This window comes from Calonectris borealis, chromosome Z, assembly GCF_964195595.1.
Source record: "Calonectris borealis chromosome Z, bCalBor7.hap1.2, whole genome shotgun sequence".
NCBI lineage: Eukaryota > Metazoa > Chordata > Aves > Procellariiformes > Procellariidae > Calonectris > Calonectris borealis.
Genome location: NC_134352.1, coordinates 64,762,738 through 64,784,286, shown reverse-complemented (window position 1 = coordinate 64,784,286; position 21,549 = coordinate 64,762,738). Strand labels below are relative to the sequence as shown.

Sequence of the window (21,549 nt, the reverse complement as noted above, 5' to 3'; positions counted from 1 at the left end):
TGCCTGACTGAAGAGTAATGTCATTGCAAAAGTATCTCTTTGTATTTGCTCTAGAAGATAAATTAGCCTTTTGACTTCTTTTAATACATCCACTTACAGTAGGACAATGTAGAGAAATGAGTATGAAGTATTTACCGGGTGAGCTCCTTTCCTGGAGCACAAAATCTGTAGCATATTTGTTAGCTTGACCTATGGAATCTGCCACTGTGATTTTTTGTGCTTGAGGAATAAGTAACAGAATGGAGTAAATCAGCTTCATTGTTTTGTTCTCATTTAAGTTCTTCCTTTGTAAACGTTTACTGCTTATATCATAAAGTGTGATTTTTTTTTTAAACTTTTTCCCATCTTGTTGTTTTTTGGGTTATCTTGTCTTCCTCACCGTACTGTGTGACTGGGATCAGGAAGAGAATGCTGTGGTCAACCCATGGGGAATACTAGAATGTGGTGTTCACTATAATTGTTCACAGTATGTTTAGTCCATAGAGGAAAAGAATTCAATGACTTTTGATAAATTAAACATTTATGTTAACTTTTCAGAATTAAGTTAAATGTCTAATGTAATGCAAAAAGAAAGGTGCGGAAGTCCACAGTAAGGACTACCAAGCAGTCTTAACTTTGTCCAGTAGTGAGAATGTGTAGTAAACTAAATATATGGTCAGGCATGATGGTGTTTGTAATTTAAAATTGAAGAGTTTTTAAGAAGACTTTGGCTTTTAATAGTCAATTTCTCATTATGCCTCTGTAGCATAGTTAAAATTATTTGGAAACATCGATGCTTTCAGTACGTATTTCCAGATGTAGGGTAAAAGATTTTTATGGAGCTGCAATACATTTTTTGTTACATCCGTTCATCTATTTCAAAAATATGAACAAGCTTTCAGGTATATGACCAGTTCTTTTTGCTTGCTTGACAGCTTATCTATGTTTTCCAGTTTTACCACTTACAGCTTTTCAGAAGTCTTTTTTTCTTTTCTTTTTTGAGGGAATAGTTACAGTTCCTTCTAATGTAATTTTTTAAAATTTGCTTGCAGTTGTATATTCCAAACCTCTGGGTTTTATTGTGACTTGGTATTTGAGGTTTTATTTAAATTGTTCTCAATACTGAGCTGAACATAGACACTAAAACAATTGTTTGGATCAATTTTTCCTGGGTTTTGGTAGAGATTTTTATACTTACGTAAGACTCTCTAGACACTCATCATAATTAAGTTAGCGACAGTTAATTTTGACTATTGGTGTGATTCCACAGCTGTTTAAGATGTTTAACTCTGGGCTGCTTTTGTCTGTCCACTGCATTGGTGTTAGTTTTTAGTTAGATGTGTTGTAGGGAAGTGAGGGAGGGAGGGAGGGCAGGGCACTAAAACTATGGTAATCCAGATGTAATTGTCTTAAACTGCTGTTAGCTATATCCTCAAATCTGTTCCTATTGTGTATGTACAGGCACATGTGCTGTTTCTTCTTTTTCTGTCCCTGTTCCTTTCCTTAAAATGTTCACAGTTTTATATTGCAGTTTGAGTACTGTTTTTTTTATTTTGTCTCAAAGAATTAAAAAGCCTATAGTTTGCTATGGTGTTCCCACTATAGAGAGAGACAGGTGACTGGTCGGCATGATGTTTTCCTACACCTTTGACCTCTGTAAAGGGTCGCTTTGAATTCTGTAGTAAGTGTTTAGCTATGAGACAGTACTGACAGTGTCTGATATGCTGGAAACGTGTTTTGTTCATGTCCCCAGAAGGTATCATGATAAACAGGTCGGTTGTGGCTTAGAACATCCATAAACCATTTGAAGTCTGTGAAGTATACCTGCCATGTTAAATGCTTTTCTCAAGTGGAGCCACCGTGGGAGGCAGAACAGGGGGCTAGATGTTCTTCGCTTGTGCCACTCTTCTCCTTGCTTGGTAATCACTCCTGGGAAACGGAGCAGCCACAGGTAGTAGTTGTCTGGGAGGGTGTTACAAAGATGGCATTGCCATTTCCCTGTTGAAGAGTGTTCTGTGGAGTTAATTTTGCTGTCTTTGAATTTGATCATTGCTAAATATGTAAAACTAGATTTTACATCTGTTAGACAAAAGGTAATAAAGCTGTGTGAAAACATACATTAGAATTACCTTTCCTGGAAAAGAGAATGAATTTATCAGACTTACACTTATGAGGTTTTTTTAATGTTTGTAGTGCACTGAATCATTGACATGAGCAGAACACTCCTAGAAGACTTTTGGTAACTCTATTACTATTACAGTTTAAATTCAGGTATTTTATGTTGCTAGGAATCCAAGTTAATTTTAGATTGCTTAGTTAAAAGGAGTAAGTAGAGGTTCTTGAAGATAACTCTGTAAAACAGTGTGTCTAACCAGAACTTTAAGTCACATTTTAAAAAATGTGAATTATCAGTTGGATTTAGTAAGTAAGCCTCTTGATCAGTTTTTTCTTTTTTTTTTTTTGGCACGGGGTCTTGTTTAGCAACACTGATCTGATCTTGTATTTGACTCTTGAGAAAGAAGAATGAGGGATTTTGCTGCTTAAAGGCTTGAATGTGGTAGTAGAGTTTTTTATTTTGCTTTATTCAAATAATACGCTTTCAGTATAGCTTACTGGTTTTACCTAGTTGCATCAGGCATAAGCTGCTTTTAAGTTTCCCAGACTTGTAAAGGGAACAGTCTGCTGTATTCCTTGCCCTTTCTGCAACACTGACACTGTAGAACTAATTGTCCAATCCCAAGCAGTAATAAAGTGACTTCAGGCAACTTGCAGATAACAAAAAATCTTTTATTTTGGTTTCACTTTTACGAGTGGATGGTCATGCTTTTCACATAGGGGAATGTTACTTGCTTTCAAGTTATCAGTAATCCCATTGAAGCTTTGTCAAATGCAAGTTTGAGTTTCTCATGGCTCTGATCAGGCACTGACAACTCTGTGTAATCCTAGGTATCGGAAGGGTGAGTATTTTTGGTCCCTCTGTTACTTACAGAGTAGTATGTTAAGAGTTGCCTTCAATGGATGAACACACTGAATGTGTGAGTGGAGGGAGGTGGAGTGTGGGCTTTGTTTAAAGCTTTTTCTGTAGAAGCAAGGTGCATAGCATACTTGTGCCCTTGCAGAGTTTGGCTCTAGAATTTTTGTTGCACAGTGCCGCACATTTTGCAGTCACTAAAATGTGTTACTTTTCCCTCGTGGCTGAGCTACATACGGAGTTTGAGATGTATTTCTGACCAATCTATAAAAGTTTTTGCTAGAGATGCAGGCATGCATAATGATGCGATGATGAGGATCTCTGGCTCTAGGAAGAGGGCAATGGAAATGAATTCAGTTTCAAAAGCACATGCACACTTAGATTTTGGAATACTCCAAGTTTCTGATTAAATTTTGGGTTATGTTCTTCTATACTTTTATGAATTGAACTTCCCAGTTCATTTTGACATTTTAATAGTATAGGAATTCAGGTGGTGGTGAATGAGGTGAGTATAAATCACAGCCTGATGATTTTTAAGTTACAATAGGCTTTCATCAAACACAGAGAAGAATTAAAATATTACTTAAGGTTTTCTTATTGGTTTGAGCTTTCAGAAGCTTGTTAAGACAAGGGAAAAATACAAGCTTTAAACTTGTATGAGAATAAAGGGTTCTAACTTTTAACCAGGAGCAACGTTTGGCAGCTCTGTAATAAACTAAGTAATAGTAAATATTCTTACTAAATGTAATATTACAAAGTAAGGGAAATGAAAAAAAAACCCCAAACAACGAAACACTGTTTAACAGGGTGGGTCATGAAAGGCAAATGGTACCATTTGAAAACATGTATAGAAGGTGCTGGTAGAAATTTTCTGTGTGGTGCAAGAAGCTACTATTTATAGGCAGCTACTGTCAGCTTCAGAGAAAGCAGAGAAAATCATGAAAAGGAGGTCTCTGCCATTTATTCAAGCAACAAACAAAATGAGAAAGGGGGAAGGGAGAGAGAAGACTGGCCAAGTCATCTCAATCTTTTGGCAGAGGGTATTCACCACACTATTTGAATCCACCGCAATCTTAAATCCTGTTGCTAAAAAAATTTCAACAACCACTAAACTCCAACGCTGTTTGAAGGGAATACTTGACTGAATCTACTTTTGCTCCTACATACCATAACTGTATTGAAATTTATACACAGTGGACTTCGATCTGTAAAAGTATATAGCAAAGTATTCTGGAGAGGAACTTTCAGAAGCAGTTTTAAAAGATTTTAAAGAAGCTGTCTATAAAATTGTTCTAAAGGACTCCAAGGAACTGCTGACTAAATGTGCAAAAAGATGTCAAATTATGTTCAGTTTTACAAAACTAAGAAAATATATATAAGAAGACATTGAACTATTCCTGCAATTTGTTTACAAGTTGTCAACTCATAGGAAAGATGTGAATGTCATTACCAGGAATTGAATGAAAACCTTCACTTATGCAGTAGCAGTAAAAGAAAAATGTGATAGAGGACAGAAAATACTGTCATAGCATACATTAATGTCTTGTTCTCATTTGAATAAAGTTTGCAGCTCTGATTGCTTATCCTCCTTAAATTTGAGAACTGGAAGGGATTCGTATGGGCCATGAAAGGGACCAGCGGGCGTTGAAAAACCTCTCAGGAATGTTGAAAATGGGTGGATTGTTGTTGTTTTGGTTTGGTCTTTTTTACACTTCGGAAAGGAGATTGCTCTATGCATATATGACAAAATGAAGATTACCTTATGAAAAGTGAATGAAATCTGTCCGTGTCCCCCCCCCCCTTTGTAAGACTTTTACTGAAATTGGAGAATGTGATTTTTTTTTTACAAGCTTATGAAGTGTTTCTGCCTTTTTGGAAGTTCCTCTGTCTCCTTAAAGCGTGCTCACCACTACCATAAGAAGTACTTCAGTGGATCAGACCGATTCATCTAGCCCAACAGCGGTGGGAGAGGCTATTTAGGGAAAGGGGTCAGCCTTGCCACTGTCTGCAGTCTGTGTCTTCCCCCAGTATCCAGAATTATATCTGGGATATTAGAAGTACAACTCTCCCTAGTCCTATTAAATAGTCCTATAGACCTATTGTCCATGAATTTTTTGAATACTTTTCTGACCCAAATTACACTGTCTGCCTCCACAACGTCTTGTGGAAGCAAGATCGGAAAGTTCCCTGCTTGCTGCATAGAAAAGTACATTACTGCTTTTATCTGCCTGAAACCAATGTGCCTTAAGAGACTGCTCCCAGCTTTAGTGTTGCAGGATTTGGTGAATGACAGTTTCTACTTATTTTGTCCTTTATGATTGTAAAGCACAACCAAATCCACCCACAGTCTTTTCCTCAAAAGTGAGCAATCTCACCCACCTTAATATCTTCATTCTCGTCGTCTTCTTAGTTGTCCTTCTCTTTACCTCCTCTAATTCCACTACATCTTTTTTGAGGTGTGAAGAGTAGTGCCACAGTACTTGAGGTGTGGGTGTACCGAAGTTTTATTTATAGTTTGAAAATGACTCTTGCTTTTATTCTCTAGCTTCCTGACAATGGCCAATGTTTCACTGGCTTTTTTGTTGTTGCAGCTGCATGTTGAGATGTTTTTAGAGAACTGTAAGTGTTAATTTAAGGATCTCTTACTTGAGTTGTAACTTCTAGTTCCAGTTTCAGCATTGTGTACCCATAAATCAGATTATTTTTCTCTGGGTGCATTATCTTTCTTTTGTCCATGTTAAAGCTCATCTGCCACTTTTTTGTGTACTCCCTTATTTTTGAGAGGCCCTTTTGAAGTCATGGCATCTGACTATCCAAAAAGCTGTCTTGCCAAAGGATCAGAGTGTAACTGAACACCAGGCTGGAAGATGATGTGTAAGTTTCTAGCTAATGTTTTGAAAGGCCTATATCATAAAAGAAAACAGTACTTCACTTTCCCAGTCCCCTCCTTCACTAGCACTTGTTTCCATGTAATCTTGTACAGAGGATTGAAGTATTTCACGGTTTGGACTGTTGTGATTGTGAATTTGTTTTGCACCTCATCTTAGTCTAGTGTCCTGGTACCATGATCATTCTCATTGCAGATGTGCTAGTTGACTTCCAGGCTACCATCTGGAGTGAACCAGATGACCTGCCTCCTACAGGAAACCTAAACTTCCTTGACTGGTTCTTGAGAAGAGACCCGAACTACATCATTTTGGCTATCACTGCTCGGACAGTCCTTCTGCGTTTTAGTAAGCATCATGCTTTCGTATTGTCATGCACATCCTTGGGCATGCAGCACATGTTCCTGTTCGTGCTCTAAAAGCGTCATAGTGGGAGGCTGCAATGCAGTTTTCTCACTTTTGTGTAGGTCAAGGCGAATAACCATAAAAAAAAATTCAGAGGTCTTAGGGCTCCAAGCATGCCACTTGGGACCACAGGGGTGCACCTGTGCAAGCATTACAGTTCAGATCAAAAATGGACCTCAGACATGTTTCTTCTGATCATCCCTTCTGTCCTCGTGCTATGCTTTAGTTTGCTTTGAAAGTGGCCTTGGAGCACACTAAATTCCTTTTGGATGAAATTTAGCTGGAGAGTACACTCCAGTTATGTACATGATGCACTCCCACAAGGGATGTTCAGTCTGTGGCACTAGACGCCCCACCCCGTCCCCTCCAAAACACGTGATATGAATGTCTGATCCCCAGCACCACCTGCTTTGCTCTGCAGATCTGCTCCTGTTGCAGTACGCTACTTGCTACCATAGCACAGCTGAGGGACCTGGGTTGAGCCCTAAGTGCTGTAGTTGTGAGCAATGTGCCATGAAAGGTGCTGTCCCAGGGCTGTTGTGGACATGAACCAACCCGTACCAGTTGACTTAGGGTTTCTGTCCATGGTGTGGTCTGGAAAAAAGGCACAGAGATGATCTGCAGGACTTGAGGTTTTTCTGTTACAACCTGGTAGTGCCTGCTGCTTGAGAATGAGAAGGCTGGTCACAGTTTATGCCATGTTTCGGTAAAAGCATGACACAATCTAACTTGACAGCAAGTGATAGATCGTCATAGGAGTTGCCTCCCCTCCCCATCAAAAAAAGAAAGACCATTGCGGTATCCGAACGACAAAACCAGCATAACTGAATAAAAGGAATTTAGGTCATGGAGCAATCGGCCATCACATTAACATCAATTTCGGAAGTGATTACAGCTCATTCGGCTTGATTTTGCACTAAAACGAGGGGAAAAATTACAACTCTAATTGAAGCATTCTAGGAATGTATAGTGCCTCGACTAAAAGCAGCAAACTGTGGAGGACGGATGCTGAAGTGCTTCTAGTCTCTGTGTCCCAAACTAGTGTCCTGGAGGTGGAGTGGGTGAATCGTGGGGCTGAGCGCAGGGTGACCTGAGCTGAGCGTGGCCCTGCCGGGGCATCAGTGTGGGAGAGGCTTTGCGCAGCGTTACCAGTATCGACCCATTGTGAAGGTCAGCCGTAAGTTTCTTTGAATTTCAGTAAAATGTTTCATAGAGTCTGAAAAGTGATTCAGATGAAGTCTAATACAAGAACAGTAATGTATTTAAGACAGGTGATGATAGCATACTTAATAATTTCTACCTGATAGTGCACCTTCTGGGATCAGTTTTGGGACTGGCTGGCTGGTTTTTCCCATCCATTAACAGTTACTCATTCCTGGTCTTAACACAGAAGGTAACATTGTTCTTGGAAAACTTAATTACTATGCTGGAGTGGGAGTATCATCTCTGTGGAGATGTGTATCATTCAGGAAGATTAGGAAGTTGGAATGAAACAACTGGGGTAAAACATTGCACAAAGTAAATGTGCTTTTGCTTATGATTGGGAGATCATAAACTGTAAATGACAGGAGAAAAACCTTGATATTCCAATTAATCACAAAATAAGTGTGGACTACCAGGGTGAAGCGATAACGAGAAAAGCGAGTGCAGTTTCAGAATTACTGTTATTTGGCAGTGAGTGCTCAGGTGGAAAGCAGTCTGGAGCTCCTGTGGGATATTGCACCTTGTCCTGGTTGACAGTATTAGAAAAGGAGATACTCCTGAAAGACTGAAACAGGTAGAGATAGGCTCGCTGTTCTTGTACAGGTGTGTTTATACAAGCTATAAAAGAAAGCACAGAATACTAAGTGACTGTGAACATGTATAATCTGTAAAAAAGTTTATATATGTTGACAGCAAGGTACTAGTGTGGCTTTCTGGGGCGAATAGCAGAGGCAGACCACTTAATAACACAAAGGCGAAATGTGTTCCGTTTGCTGAAGGGTTTCTAGGGGACTTACTGTAGTATGTATTAGATATGATTGGATAGCTGCTTCCTTCCAAGTATCTTTTTCTGTGGCTAAGTTATATGTGGAGAACTTACCTGCTCTTAAAAATGATAGGATGAGTGGCACGGTACAGCTGAGATAACTGCTGATAAATGTCTAAATATCAGTGCATCTGTTGGCCATTGTGATGTGATACTTTATGAATTGAGCTGCTTTAGAAACAAGCCTCCTCTCTCACTCTGACACCTACAGAGGCAATATGTAGCTGTAGCTTCCGAATGCTACTGTGGTGAGATATTCTTGACAACCTTTTGTGAAGCCAGTGGGGTGACTGCCGTTGATTTCACTTTGAGGCTTCTGAAAGCAAATGAAGGGAAAATGTTTTAGGAGGAGCTCACTAATGTGAAATAATGCCCTTTGAAATGTGCTTAAAAGAGTAGTAACTCCCCACCCCCAAAAGAAACTGGACCTACCTTGAAGGGAAGTAAAAAACCAAAGTGTTCCTCTAACTGGGGGAACCACACGAAACTTGTTTTGAAAGTAAAGGGAGATTTTAGAGATCGGCTTGCAAAATGAAAGGTCAGCAGAAAAACCCAATTAATCATAATGTGAAAAGATTAGATATTTGACAATTATTAGGGAAGCAAAAACTGTGATGGCAGCGCTGGGATGCAGCTCTAGGTAACGGCTTTACAGGAGGTCCATCAGTGTGGACAGCTAATGAGTTCAGCTAGACTGGGCACAGCGAATTATAGTGTAGTGGTTCGGGATGGAGGGACTTGCTGGTGCTGAATGGAAGGGGAACCAAAAAGTCGCTTGTGTCAAACAGCTGTTTGCTGTATGAGGGACCTTAAATGTGCTGTTTGTATTTTGAAGCTAAATATTATACGCGGTTCAGTGGCATGTCTATGTGTTGGTTTTCTTCCCTCTCCTCATTTGTTAGTGAACTGTCAGTAAGATCTGTGGACTTTGTTTTTCTAAAGCACTATGTTTGGTTGGTTTTTGCACAGAAGTCAGATACATATCTTAGATGGGGATTTTTCTGAGTTTGGTAGCTTTCTAGGTGGAGGCAAGAGTAGATTAAGTTTGATTTTAATTCAAAGCTGAAATACACAGGCAGGTATGGGAAACTTGATTAGGGTAATGTAGTTTCTGTTCTCAAAATCACGGTCTGTTACGTTGTAGAGGTTTACCGGGATCATAAAATGTGGTTGTAACATGCTTGTCATTTGAAGAACTTGGGTATTGCTGTGCTAATTTAGAGAATAAAACAAAAAGAGTTGGTAGCTAGGGATCATTCACAAAAATAAATATTAAAATATATCTTTCATTAAAATTATATGGGTTTTTTTTATATTTAAGAACTTGCTTTAGAAATATGGCAGGTACTGGATATGTTTAGTGACTCATTTGACAGTGTGATAACATTATAACTAAGGTAAAGACAAGACAATCAGGAAGGCTGGCAAAACCAAAATAAATCTGTATGATTTAGTAAAACAAAACTAAAGCATAACTGTGGTAGATACAAAGAAAATAAAGGGCTGCTTGTTTGTGGATAAATGAACCTTTGAAGCAAAATTAAATCAAACGTGTTTAGTGTTGTGGAGAAAGAAACATCTGTCACTAGTAACTGCAGGTTTTTCCTTGGAGGATGAGCAGCAGGACTGTCTGTGTAGCGCAGGGAGGACAAATGCTGATCGCCTGAATAGGAGTGTCGCCACAGTTGGCAATACTGGAGACACCGAGCCTGGAATTCTCTTTTTCCTTGGGATTTTTCCCTTGAGGTTTGGTATAGGCATTGTTCGGTGAGTAGAGGATTATCTTTCATCTCCCTGAGCTCTGTGAGAGCAGGAAAGCCCTTCCACCAGAGTTGCAGGACTGGACCCCATAGTGCAGGAGACAATTTTCTGGACCATGGTAATTCTGGTAAATGCTGTTTCTGTATTTGCAGCCTCATGTTTCTGTTAAACATAATGTTTTTTGTATATGTAACTTGGGGTTTGTATTATTTTCAAAAGAGTGACGACAATTCTACTTTTTGCAATTTTAATTTTTGAATATAAAGTGGCAGAAGGTGAAAGTCAATCATGTCCAGGTGTCTCTAGATAAGATAACATTGATATTAGTCCCTCATGAATGTGATTAGGAAAATCATGGCTATTTCACAAATGCCTATTACAATCCTTTAAGGGATGGGTAACTTCTGTTGCAGGAGCGATCCTCAGCAAGGCTCTGTAGCAGATGTTAAGTTGTAGTATATTTTTGCATTCATCTATGAAACATCTACTGTTGATGCACTTAGAAAAGCTAAGTGCTTGGCTGACAGACCGCTGCCTGAGCGAACGTAACACGTTTGTGCTCCTAAAGAAGGGCAGGTTCAGAGGATGTGACGTGAGTTTCCTTTACTGAATGTTGGGTCCATTAACATTGCTGTAGCCTGGTCCTGCTAAAAATAATTGCCTGGGTTTGAGCTGACAAGGCTTAAACAACTGTATGATGGTCATAGCGTAATGCTGCTGGCAGGGTCCTTCTGCTGTTTTTGGGGCAGGAATGAGAAGGTCATAGTGGAAGTTAGGAACCTTTCTTCATAGCCTGATCCAGAGCCTGTGTGTAAATTTTTAATTACTATGGCTTAAAGATATTTCTAAGACTTCACAAAACTTCTGCCTGAGAAGTGCGACCACAGTGTCTTTTGGGGCGGGTGCACTTTAATTATGTGGAAGGGTGGGGAAGGCTGTGGTCTTTTTCCAGCCTTATTTCTTGAGTGATTTGGGAGAGCGCAAAGAGGTTTGAGTCACATGTCAGCCAATGCTTTAGCCCAGACTAATTTAGAAAACACCAACCCATGTTTAACACTGATAACTTACGTTTCTGAAAAGTATTAGGAAGGTGAAAAGGCCATGGTTTTAGTACTGTCATTGATCACTGCTTCAAAATTGTAGTTTGGAGAAGTTCTGCAGGTAGAAGATGTTCAGTTTGCTTAGCGGTAAGGATCTAAGTACAGCTTGGTATTTGCAATCAGTTGGCAGTGCTACTTAGGTCGAAGATTAATTAAAATGTTTGATTTAGCCCTGGTTGTTTGCTTTTGCTGCTGCTTCCTAAACCTTTGTCTGCACCAATAGCTCCCCTAAGGACTCTTACAATAGAGGGGATTTATCTGATATTTCTGCAGATGTTTACGCTTGCTTTCTTCTATTTGTCAAATGTTCATCAGATGACTAGGAAGAGAGGGAATGGAGAGTTGATGTTCTTCACTTGTGTTGATTAGGGAAAGAATACAGTAACATGTGTATTTAAGGTAATTGTAAAGTGTTGGCTTCACATACGTTCATGTTATCTTATTGCTGTGTTTGCAGCCATATTTTCTGCATGGTCTAGTCAGCAGCAGATAAGCCAGATGACAGATGCTGTATGACTACATATTTATACAAATAATAGCCTTTTCACATAACTTCTCCATTAGTTTGGAGCCCTATAGCAATGGAATGACTTCCCAGAAAAAGTTTTGCATGTGGTGTGAATTCTAATCATGTGAGGAGAGGCACTAGAAATTAAAGAAATGCCGAGTGAAGATTCGGTGTATCAGTATGGTTCTACTTTCCTCTTTTGTTTTTGAGATGTGTGTGAAGATAGTAGTTCTGAAATCACTTGTTCCTTTTTCAGTTTGTCATAATGCATGTTTGTGTTTACATGGACATGTTTACATTTTAGATTTTGATACCAACTCTAGAAAATGCACCAGAAATCAGGGACATTGCCTTCAACTACTCTCTGCAGATTGATTTGGCTCTTAGCTTTAGCATTTGCAGCTTGGTCTTGCTTTATATGCTAGACGAGGTTTATGCCAGCCTAATTGGTTGCTGGCATTCCTGAATTTCACAGCTGCTGTATTCAGCTGTGTACTAGAAAAATATAATGGAATACTGTTTGCGGAGAGCAAGAGGCAATTGTAAAGATGTAAATGTGCTTTCTGGCACTTCAATAACATGTAAACTTTTAGTAACACAAAGAATTTTTAGGAACAAATTGTATGGGTACATTGCCAGTTTAGACATTATAGTATACATTTTCTATTTAAGCTCAGAATATTTGGAAAATGGACATAACTTTTATTTTTGTTAGTGTTTTTTTTTTATTCAGTCCTGACTTTCCTGGCCAGGGAATGGATGAAGTCTGGCACAGAGATGGAAGATTTATTATGATTCTTTTGTTACGGCATGCTGGCTTACTGTGTTTGTGAGAGTGTTCAGTATTTTCTATTCATTCATCAGCCTGCTTTGATGTCCTTCCACTTGTTATGGCAAAGATTAAACCTTTTTTAATTATTACTTATTCTCTGTCAAAAGTAATAGAGCACAGGAGCAGGTAATAGGACTTACATGATGGCTCTGTGACTAATACAGTGTTACAGGTTTCAGCTGTGAATAGTGCTTTTCTTCAAAATTTATAAGATTTGGTAACATACTAAAGAGTATTATAATATTGTATAGAATATGTTTTGCTAAACTTACATTTTTCATGTTGATTTTTCTCTTGATTCTGGATTGACAGCTGGGCCAAGCCTTAAGACAGTAGCAGAAGAGTGTACCAGTGTAAGCTTGAGGAGTCTTCCAGTTCCCACAGTTTTTGTGTCCTTGCGTCCCAGCACGCTCTTTGTAGAAATGGCAGGAGTGGCACTGCTACGGGAAGATGGTGGCTTCTGTGGCTACTTTTCTGACGGACCAGGTAGCTAATAGAAACAGTTCTATAACAGGGCGTTCTTGCACAAAATTAAGTCCCTGGAGGTTATTAAATACAGAAAAATTAATAATCAGGTGTATTGAGTACCTTGCACAAATGAAACTTGCACAAAAATGCTCATCCAAGGAAACAAGGTGCGAGAGCATCGTGCTCAGTGAGTCTGCTTCAGCCCAGCCACCAGCAGAATTCGGGCAGGGTCCCGAGGGCAGGATCGGTGCCTGCACAACGTCCTTTGGGTGAGGGGAAACGGAGGAGCACCTGTGCACGGAGGGGAGGGCATGGGGGTGGTCCCTGCCCGCGCGTCTCCTGGCAGCGCCTGGGTGGGGAATGCAGGCCGGGGCGTCCCCGCAGAGGCCGCAGCTGGGGCGCCCAGGAGCGTGGTGCTCAGGAAGCACGAGTGGAAGGGTTTGTTCAGGAAAAACACAGGTCAGGGAAAATAAAAACTAGCGAATGCTAGAGGAACGGAACAAAGTGAAGCAAAGGGGGAGGCCTTTTTTTTTTGAAGTAAAAAAACTACTTAACTTTCTTTAGTGGTGGAAGACCTGCCTTCCACGAACCCGTGCTGGCTGGGCCTGATCCCCTGGTTGTCCTGCACAGGCCTTGTGAGCGCCCTCAGGATGAACCGCTCCATAATCTTCCCTGGCACCGAGGTCAGGCTGACCGGCCTGTAGTTCCCCAGATCCTCCTTCTGGCCCTTCTTGTAGATGGGCGTCACATTGGCAGCCTCCAGTCGTCCAGGACCTCCCCAGTTAACCAGGACTGCTGGTAAATGATGGAGAGTGGCTTGGCAAGCTGCTCCGCCAGCTCCCTCAGTACCCTCGGGTGGATCCCATCCAGCCCCACAGACTTGTGAGTGTCCAGATGGTGTAGCAGGTCGTTAACTGCTTCCTCTTGGATTATGGGGAGTTTATCCTGGTTGCTGTCCCTGTCTTGCAGCTCAGGGGGCTGAGTACCCTGAGGATAACTGGATTAAAAAACCGGCTGGATGGCCGAGCCCAGAGAGTTTTGGTGAACAGAGTTAAATCCAGTTGGTGGCCGGTCACGAGCGGTGTTCCCCAGGGCTCAGTACTGGGGCCAGTCCTGTTCAATATCTTTATCAACGATCTGGATGAGGGGATCGAGTGCTCCCTCAGTAAGTTTGCAGACAACACCAAGTTGGGCGGGAGTGTTGATCTGCCTGAGGGTAGGAAGGCTCTGCAGAGGGACCTGGACAGGCTGGATCGATGGGCTGAGGCCAACTGTATGAGGTTCAACAAGGCCAAGGGCCGGGTCCTGCACTTGGGCCACAACAACCCCAGGCAACGCTACAGGCTTGGGGAAGAGCGGCTGGAAAGCTGCCCAGAGGAAAAGGACCTGGGGGTGCTGGTTGACAGCCGGCTGAACATGAGCCGGCAGTGTGCCCAGGTGGCCAAGAAGGCCAACGGCATCCTGGCCTGTATCAGAAATAGTGTGGCCAGCAGGAGCAGGGAGGTGATCGTGCCCCTGTACTCGGCACTGGTGAGGCCGCACCTCGAATCCTGTGTTCAGTTTTGGGCCCCTCACTCCAAGAAGGACATTGAGGTGCTGGAGCATGTCCAGAGGAGGGCAACGAAGCTGGTGAAGGGCCTGGAGCACAAGTCTTATGAGGAGCAGCTGAGGGAACTGGGGTCGTTTAGTCTGGAGAAGAGGAGGCTGAGGGGAGACCTCATGTACCTGAAGGGAGGTTGTAGCGAGGTGGGTGTTGGTCTCTTCTCCCAAGTAACTGGCGATAGGATGAGAGGAAATGGCCTCAAGTTGTGCCAAGGGAGGTTTAGACTGGACATTAGGAGAAATTTCTTTACTGAAAGAGTGGTGAGGCCTTGGAACAGGCTGCCCAGGGAAGTGGTTGAGTCACCATCCCTGGAAGTATTTAAAAGACGTGTAGATGAGGTGCTTAGGGACATGGTGGTGTTGGGTTGCCGGTTGGACTAAATGATCTTAGAGGTCTTTTCCAACCTTAATGATTCTGTGATTCTAAGAGGGTGTTAGAGGAGCAGTTGCATTGGACTCACGTTCTTTAGAAACCCCAATTCTTCATACTCTTAGGGCAAAGCACAGATGTGAAATCAATGTGACAGCTGGGTCTTGATTCTTTTTTGTCAGTGCATGGCTGCTCTGTTCTTCGGATTGCTCCTCACTAACATGTGTGGGAAATAGGACATAAAAATATTGCAGTACACTGCATATTTAGGAAGAAATATCCTTATTCCTGCTGAAAGTTTACTGGTTTTATTGTACTTTATGGGGGCCTGCTGGCTTTGGGTCTTTCCCTGGAGAAGTCAAAGCAGCGGCACCTTCACTCCAGCTCAGCAGTCTGTGTTAGCAGTTGGTTTTAAAATGATGATTTGTGTTATTGTTGCAGGCAATTTAATTTTAGTTGAATTACCAACTGATTGGATGCCCATAAGAAATGGACATCAGAATACAATTTCAGGGGGCTTCACTCCTGTGTTGGGACATGCAATGTTATATCAGCCTTGAAGAGGGACAAACAAGCCTTTGTGGAATGCACCTCAGGAGACTTTACTGTCTGTGGGAGACTCGTGGTATTGGAGTTTTCTTCTCTCAGAAAAGAGAGTCTAAGTGGTGTGGCTTTCACGTGGTGGTTTGTTTACTTACCACTCAGTTTTCTGTTCATTGAGTTTTTCGCTGTACACTGACTGTCTTGTTAGAGCCTCTGCTGGTGGATCAGGTCTGTGCCACTTCACAGTGTGTGGCCAGGAATCATCTTCTATTTATCACCTTATTTTTTTTAACCCTCTTCTTCCTGCCTCTCACTGTATGTCTCAGTGCTGGGATGAAAATAACTTCTGGAAAATTTTTCCACCAGTTAATAAATGATCATTTGTGTTTGCTTTCAAGGCCGAATTCATCAAGCTATGGTAACATCTCTAAATGAAGATAATGAAAGCGTAACTGTTGAATGGATTGAAAATGGAGATACTAAAGGCAAAGAGGTAAACTCAATCAACTTTTCTCTTTTAAAAATATGTAATCTACGTGAATATTACTTTGGAATTTGCACTGGAAACAAAGAGAAAATATAAATCTTAATTTACTTGATGATTTGTTGGTTACAGACTGTTTTGCATGGGAGCTGTTGGGCAAATGGTAGTTTCTGTTATATTAAATTTGACTGCCTGAGCTCTGTGTCATAGCTTTTAAATAGTTCTTTTCATCTGTTGATTTTGAACCAGATTACAAAGGCTGACCTTGTTACCTTCTTTTTACAAGTAGAAAAATCAAATTTTTGAGAGGAAGGCTGACTTGCAGTTCAGACAGGAAACTAGTGGGAGAGCTATATTAGAAATCTTTTGTGTTTGTATTATTGAGGAATTGTACTGCTAGTTTGTTTGCTTATTTATTTATTTTTGGCAATAATTTTCTAGCCTTGCTTCCCTTGAGAAACTGTGTCTTTGTGTGTAATGCTTCGCTATCCCCTCTTCCTTTAAATTTTGGACCATGTTAGCCAGTTTCAGCTGAGATTTGGAGAAGCATCTGAGGAATAATTACACTTCACCGGATTTGTGAAAACACAGGAAAAAGAGAAAAAAAATTGTGAGACTGTCCTGGTGATCTCAACAGCTGAGCTCATCCCTCTGAACACACAGAATCCATACAGTAGTGAAGTCTTTGAAAGGTCCAGCCGGGGGAAATGGCAGTCTATAGAGACCAAAGCTATTTAAGATATTTAGGAAACCAAGTTTCAATAGATCTGAAGCCAGCTATTTTTAGGATCCTGCCCCTCCCCCTCTTACATTTTACGGCATTTTGAACGAGGAACCCTTACAAGAAAAAAGTATGATAAATTTAACATGGTTTCAACTGCACTTTTATTTTTTGGGTGGTTGTAATTCATCTGTTTCTTTTGCACTGTCTGGGAAATTTCACATAACTGAGATCTCTTTCTTTTTATGTTACAGAATGTCTTTCATATGCTGCAATAATTGTCAAATTACCACAGTAATACTGGGTACTTCTGTTTTAATTTAATCACTTTACAAAATTGTGAATATCTGTTGGTCATTTTTAGTTCATCCCTTTTCTGAAGGGTATGTTTTCAACTAATAGGAAGACAAAGCTTACGCTGTTTTTAGTGAACATAAAATAAGATAATTCAGGTTATAGAATTAACAAATTGTGGGGTAAAAACACTAACTATATTTATCGTTTATTCTCAAACATAACAGGAGAAATGGAGAGGGTGAATATTGTTCTAAGACTCACAAATGCGTTTTATATTCTTTTATACAGATTGACTTGGAGAGCATATTTTCACTTAATCCAGATCTTGCTCCTGATGAAGATATTGAACCTAGCCCAGAGACACCACCACCACCTACTCCATCAGCCAAAGTAAACAAGATCGTGAAGGTTGGTAATACCTATGCAGCATGTTCATGTTAAACTTGCAGTACTCCTATACATGTTGTTATGCTTGAATTTTTAACTTTAACTTCTGTGTCTGTGGAGCTACTTGGTAACTCTGTTCCTTTCTTTTTCCTGTGGTGAGCAGGGGTTTCTAAAAATTTGGCAGAGAGGGAGTGGGAACTAATATTTATATAACCAAATATACTCAAGAAAAAATACAGAAAAGGTTTTGGAGGTTGTTTTGAAACAGTACGTATAGTTCAAGCAGTCTTCACCCTTGGCTCCTCAGGGAGGGATTTGGCAGCAATCACCTCTCTGTGTTGCTGACGTTGTGCTATTTTCATTCACTGGAAAGAAGCAGAAGTCGGGCTGCAGTTTACGTTTTCAATAATAAGGTCTTCGAATAACAGAGATTTCTTTCTTTGTAGAGTCGACGAACTGTGGCACCTATTAAGAATGACGCCCCTGCCAGAGATAACAGAGGTAAATGTTATCTTTTTCCATTTCAAGGAAGTAAAAAATATGGGAACATTTTAACCTCCTGCTCAAGTAACATTCCTTGATAGTTCTGCATTTCTAATTCGGTATGTATGCATGTGGCATGTAAAAGACATGGTACATCATTCCTAGAATTATTCCTATGTATATTTAGGAATTCATACTGTACGAATAGTATTTATATGCAAGTTTAAACAATATAGCATTAGGAAAGTTAAGCTGAATGAACTGACGGTGCAAAAATTTGAAGTTAATTAATTATGCTACATTAAATCATGTGTGGACTTCTCCAAGCTAAAGCATCCTCAATTTGCTTCAGCTTAATTGAATGTTTCAATATACATTAAGTAGTGCACTTAAAATTCTTATGCTTTCCGTTTTTTAGCTTAGTTCTGTAACAGTCTGTAAACGTTGTGTAAACATTCATTCAAAGAGTACTTAAGCCCTATGGGTTATTTCTCACTCTACAGTTAATGGCGAAAAATCTACAAAAAATGCTGAAATACTACAGGAGGATAGGTGAAAAGTATGTATTGGATGAATACAGATGTAATGCATCTGTAACACGCGAAAGAATAGTTACTGCTTATTGCCTTCATTTTCTCTCCTGCATTAGACTTAACTAACTTGTACTGATGATGGTGATGATTCTTCTTCCAAACATTAATCTACTGTCATTAATTCAGACTAGATTCCAGTCCATCTGTTTAAACTTGAAAAACAAGTGGGCTTGCATATCTTTGCAAGTGTTCAGACTCTTCTGGTGGATGACTGGGACCACTTTCTCCCTTCTGCCATTTGCCTCTGGGCGTGTTAAACTAATCGGAAATCTCATGAGGAGGAGATAATTTTTTTCAAACTAATATAGTTTAAATTTGGGACATCTTATTGATGGACTCTCCTCACATCCATACATGTCGTTTGTAGTAAATGGTCTGTTTGGTATGGAATCACCCTGTAACTTGTATTTTAATAGGTCCTGTGCATCTTTCTATTCACAGTCGGCCTAAGTATTCGTTCTTTGTTGGCCTTGTAACTAAGCTTTTCTCAGCACACGGCCTTCTTTAATGTAGTCACTTTGTGCTATAAACTAGATCTCCTATCATATTTGGAATGATCTGGGCATTTGTCTTGTCTGTTCCGTTTTGATACCTGTTTCCATACTTGTCTCCGTGTTGCACAGTGGCCTTTGTTTGGAGTGTCATCTCTAGGCTGCTAATCAAAGCTGGTACCTTCATTTTTGTACTCTTCTGGTAGACTCTGTTAGGAATGTGTGCAGGAAATGGGCCAGCTGAAGCAGAGCTGCTTGAAGCAACTCTTTCAAAAACAATTTAAAACATTCAGCTCTACCAAAGAGGCTTGCATGCTCACCACTGCATTCACTGGAAACAGACATCACTGCATCTTCAGAAATTGGCATCCTTAGCACATATAGAATCAAGCCATAGGTTTAGATGTATTGATTGTATCTGTATCGCTTTCAGTATAGTGTCAAAAAGGTTTGTTTTTTCCACTTACAGATTGAGCTGTACTTTGCTGCCTTTCATTTGTATCCCTCTGCTCCTCCAGAGATCGCAGGCTTAATGGGGTGGGATCATTTTGTAACATCTAGAGAATGTGAAACAGCTGGGCTTCTTTTCTTGGTTTTTGGGTATAATCACAATATAAATAAAATTTCAGCTCTTCAAGCTTCAGGACTGCATATCTCTAAGTACACACTTCATTCTATGCACATAATAAGTTGTACTAATTCTGTAGTAGAGTATTTAAAAATATGCAGCACTGGTACTTAATAATTATGTTGTGTTGATATATAACACCAGGAAAAAAAGGCTGCATACCAAATGTCTTTATCAATAGACTTTCTATAAGTATGGGTTCCCCTCACCCCCAATAAATTGTCGTGTCTGGAAGGGGGCCTCGTTTTATCTCGTCATAACAAAGCATTTCAGAATCGGGTAGAAATGTTACTCTTCCGTGTCCAGATGAGCTTTACTTTTCCTTTGCAGTGGTTGGTTCTGCACGCGCGCGACCTACTCAGCTTCCCGAGCAGTCTTCCTCCTCTCAACAGAATGGTAGTGTTTCAGATATATCTCCAGTTCAAGCTGCAAAAAAGGAATTTGGACCCCCTTGTATGTAAACCGTGTATCAAGGATTCATTCGTTCTGGGCGTTACATGTACATTCTCTTGGATTATGTTGTGGTCCATAAATGACAAATGGTCTACATGCGCAGTTGTCTGTAGGCTTCCTTAAGAAGCTTTTTCAGAGAGCTGTGGCTAAACAAATGTTCACTTCTGTCATAGTTGTGCTAGTATTTTGAATTTGTTTTTCTTTTATCTTTTTTTAACCATGGCGGTGTTTTTTTTTTTTTAAATTTGCCTGGGCTTTCTTTTAATTCAAACCAAGAGATCACATGTATCTGTCCAAATATTTTTTGAGGGTCATTGTCCTTATATTTTTGGTCATGGAATTATTGTCCCATTCCCATGATTTTTTTCTAATCATTTATTTTGATCGTGTAATTATTGTCCCATTCCCATGTTTTTTTCCTAATCATTTATTTTATAAATTTTAGAAATTAAATTGCCATAATTATTCTGTACTAATACTGATTTGCTTGAAAAGATAGTTTATCTAAATAAATGCATTCTAATCCTTGATAAATTAATATAATTGAAATATTACAGTGTAAATACTAAATTCATGCAACACTGAAAACATTTTAAAATTATATCATTTTCTTTAAGCACGTAGAAAATCTAATTGTGTAAAAGAGGTTGAAAAATTGCAAGAGAAACGTGAAAAAAGAAGGTTACAGCAGCAGGAACTTAGAGAAAAAAGAGCTCAGGTTAGTATTTTTAGCTCGGATGGAAAACATATGTCAGCAGGAGAAGTAGCTTGCAAAATCATTATGCTTTTTTCAGTCTTCAATAATTTTTATGAACTTTAATAATCTTGAAATAAAATGTTTTCATCCTGTATAGAAGTTTGATAAATATTTTGGTGCTTGGTTGCATTGCTCTCATAACTATTACATTAGACAGTCTTCCCCCTCTTTTTCTTCCTACAGAAATAATTGCTTACAATTGCTTATCTTGCCGTGTGTTCTTTAAATATCAAGTACCTATGATAGCTATTTCTTAGGGAAAATACAATGTTGAAAATAATCAAACCTTTGGCTGTTATATTACAGGAGGTACTACAACGGTATGGTAAATTGTTCTTTCTGATCTTTGATGCTTTGTGGAACATTTATTTGAAGCTCAAGTTTGAACAGTGACTTTTTTTTTTTTTTCTTTAAACCTGTCTATGCATTTGTAATTTAGCTTTGCATCATGCAAGCCATTTGGCAGCAAGTTGTTAGAAACCTGTGTGAAAGAAATGAAGTTGCTAATCCTGTGAGAAAAATGTCTTAATATTAAATGACTTTCTGTCACGGTGGTGTAAAAGCTTGTGCAAAACTATTAGTATAATCTTGTTGGCAGCCCTGTGCTTATGTGTTAGTCTCTCTAAAGAGATACTACCAATCCAATACTGACATGAGAAGTACCACCACCAAGTAAATAATTCAGGCAATTTACTTCATGGTTTAATGATGTTCCTACGTTGACCTAAAATCACCTATGTTGAATTCATGTTCTCTAATTTCCATCCATTTACACAAATGCAAAACGTTACTATGTCTTTAT

General features: G+C 39.7%; 1 protein-coding gene across 7 annotated transcripts in view; it reads left to right on the top strand.

Moving 5' to 3' along the window:
* The window catches only part of KIF2A (kinesin family member 2A), a 61,789-nt gene that overhangs the window by 5,908 nt on the left and 34,332 nt on the right, over positions 1-21,549 (top strand). For 2 of the 7 annotated variants that reach the window (XM_075136956.1, XM_075136950.1), the window contains exons 2-7: positions 6,034-6,183; positions 15,852-15,946; positions 17,244-17,363; positions 17,789-17,843; positions 19,868-19,990; positions 20,608-20,708. In XM_075136956.1, the coding sequence (XP_074993057.1) occupies positions 6,034-6,183; positions 15,852-15,946; positions 17,244-17,363; positions 17,789-17,843; positions 19,868-19,990; positions 20,608-20,708 (644 nt within the window). The remainder of the gene's footprint in view (positions 1-6,033; positions 6,184-15,851; positions 15,947-17,243; positions 17,364-17,788; positions 17,844-19,867; positions 19,991-20,607; positions 20,709-21,549) is intronic. The other 5 variants (XM_075136954.1, XM_075136951.1, XM_075136955.1 and 2 more) reach the window with 3 other exon arrangements.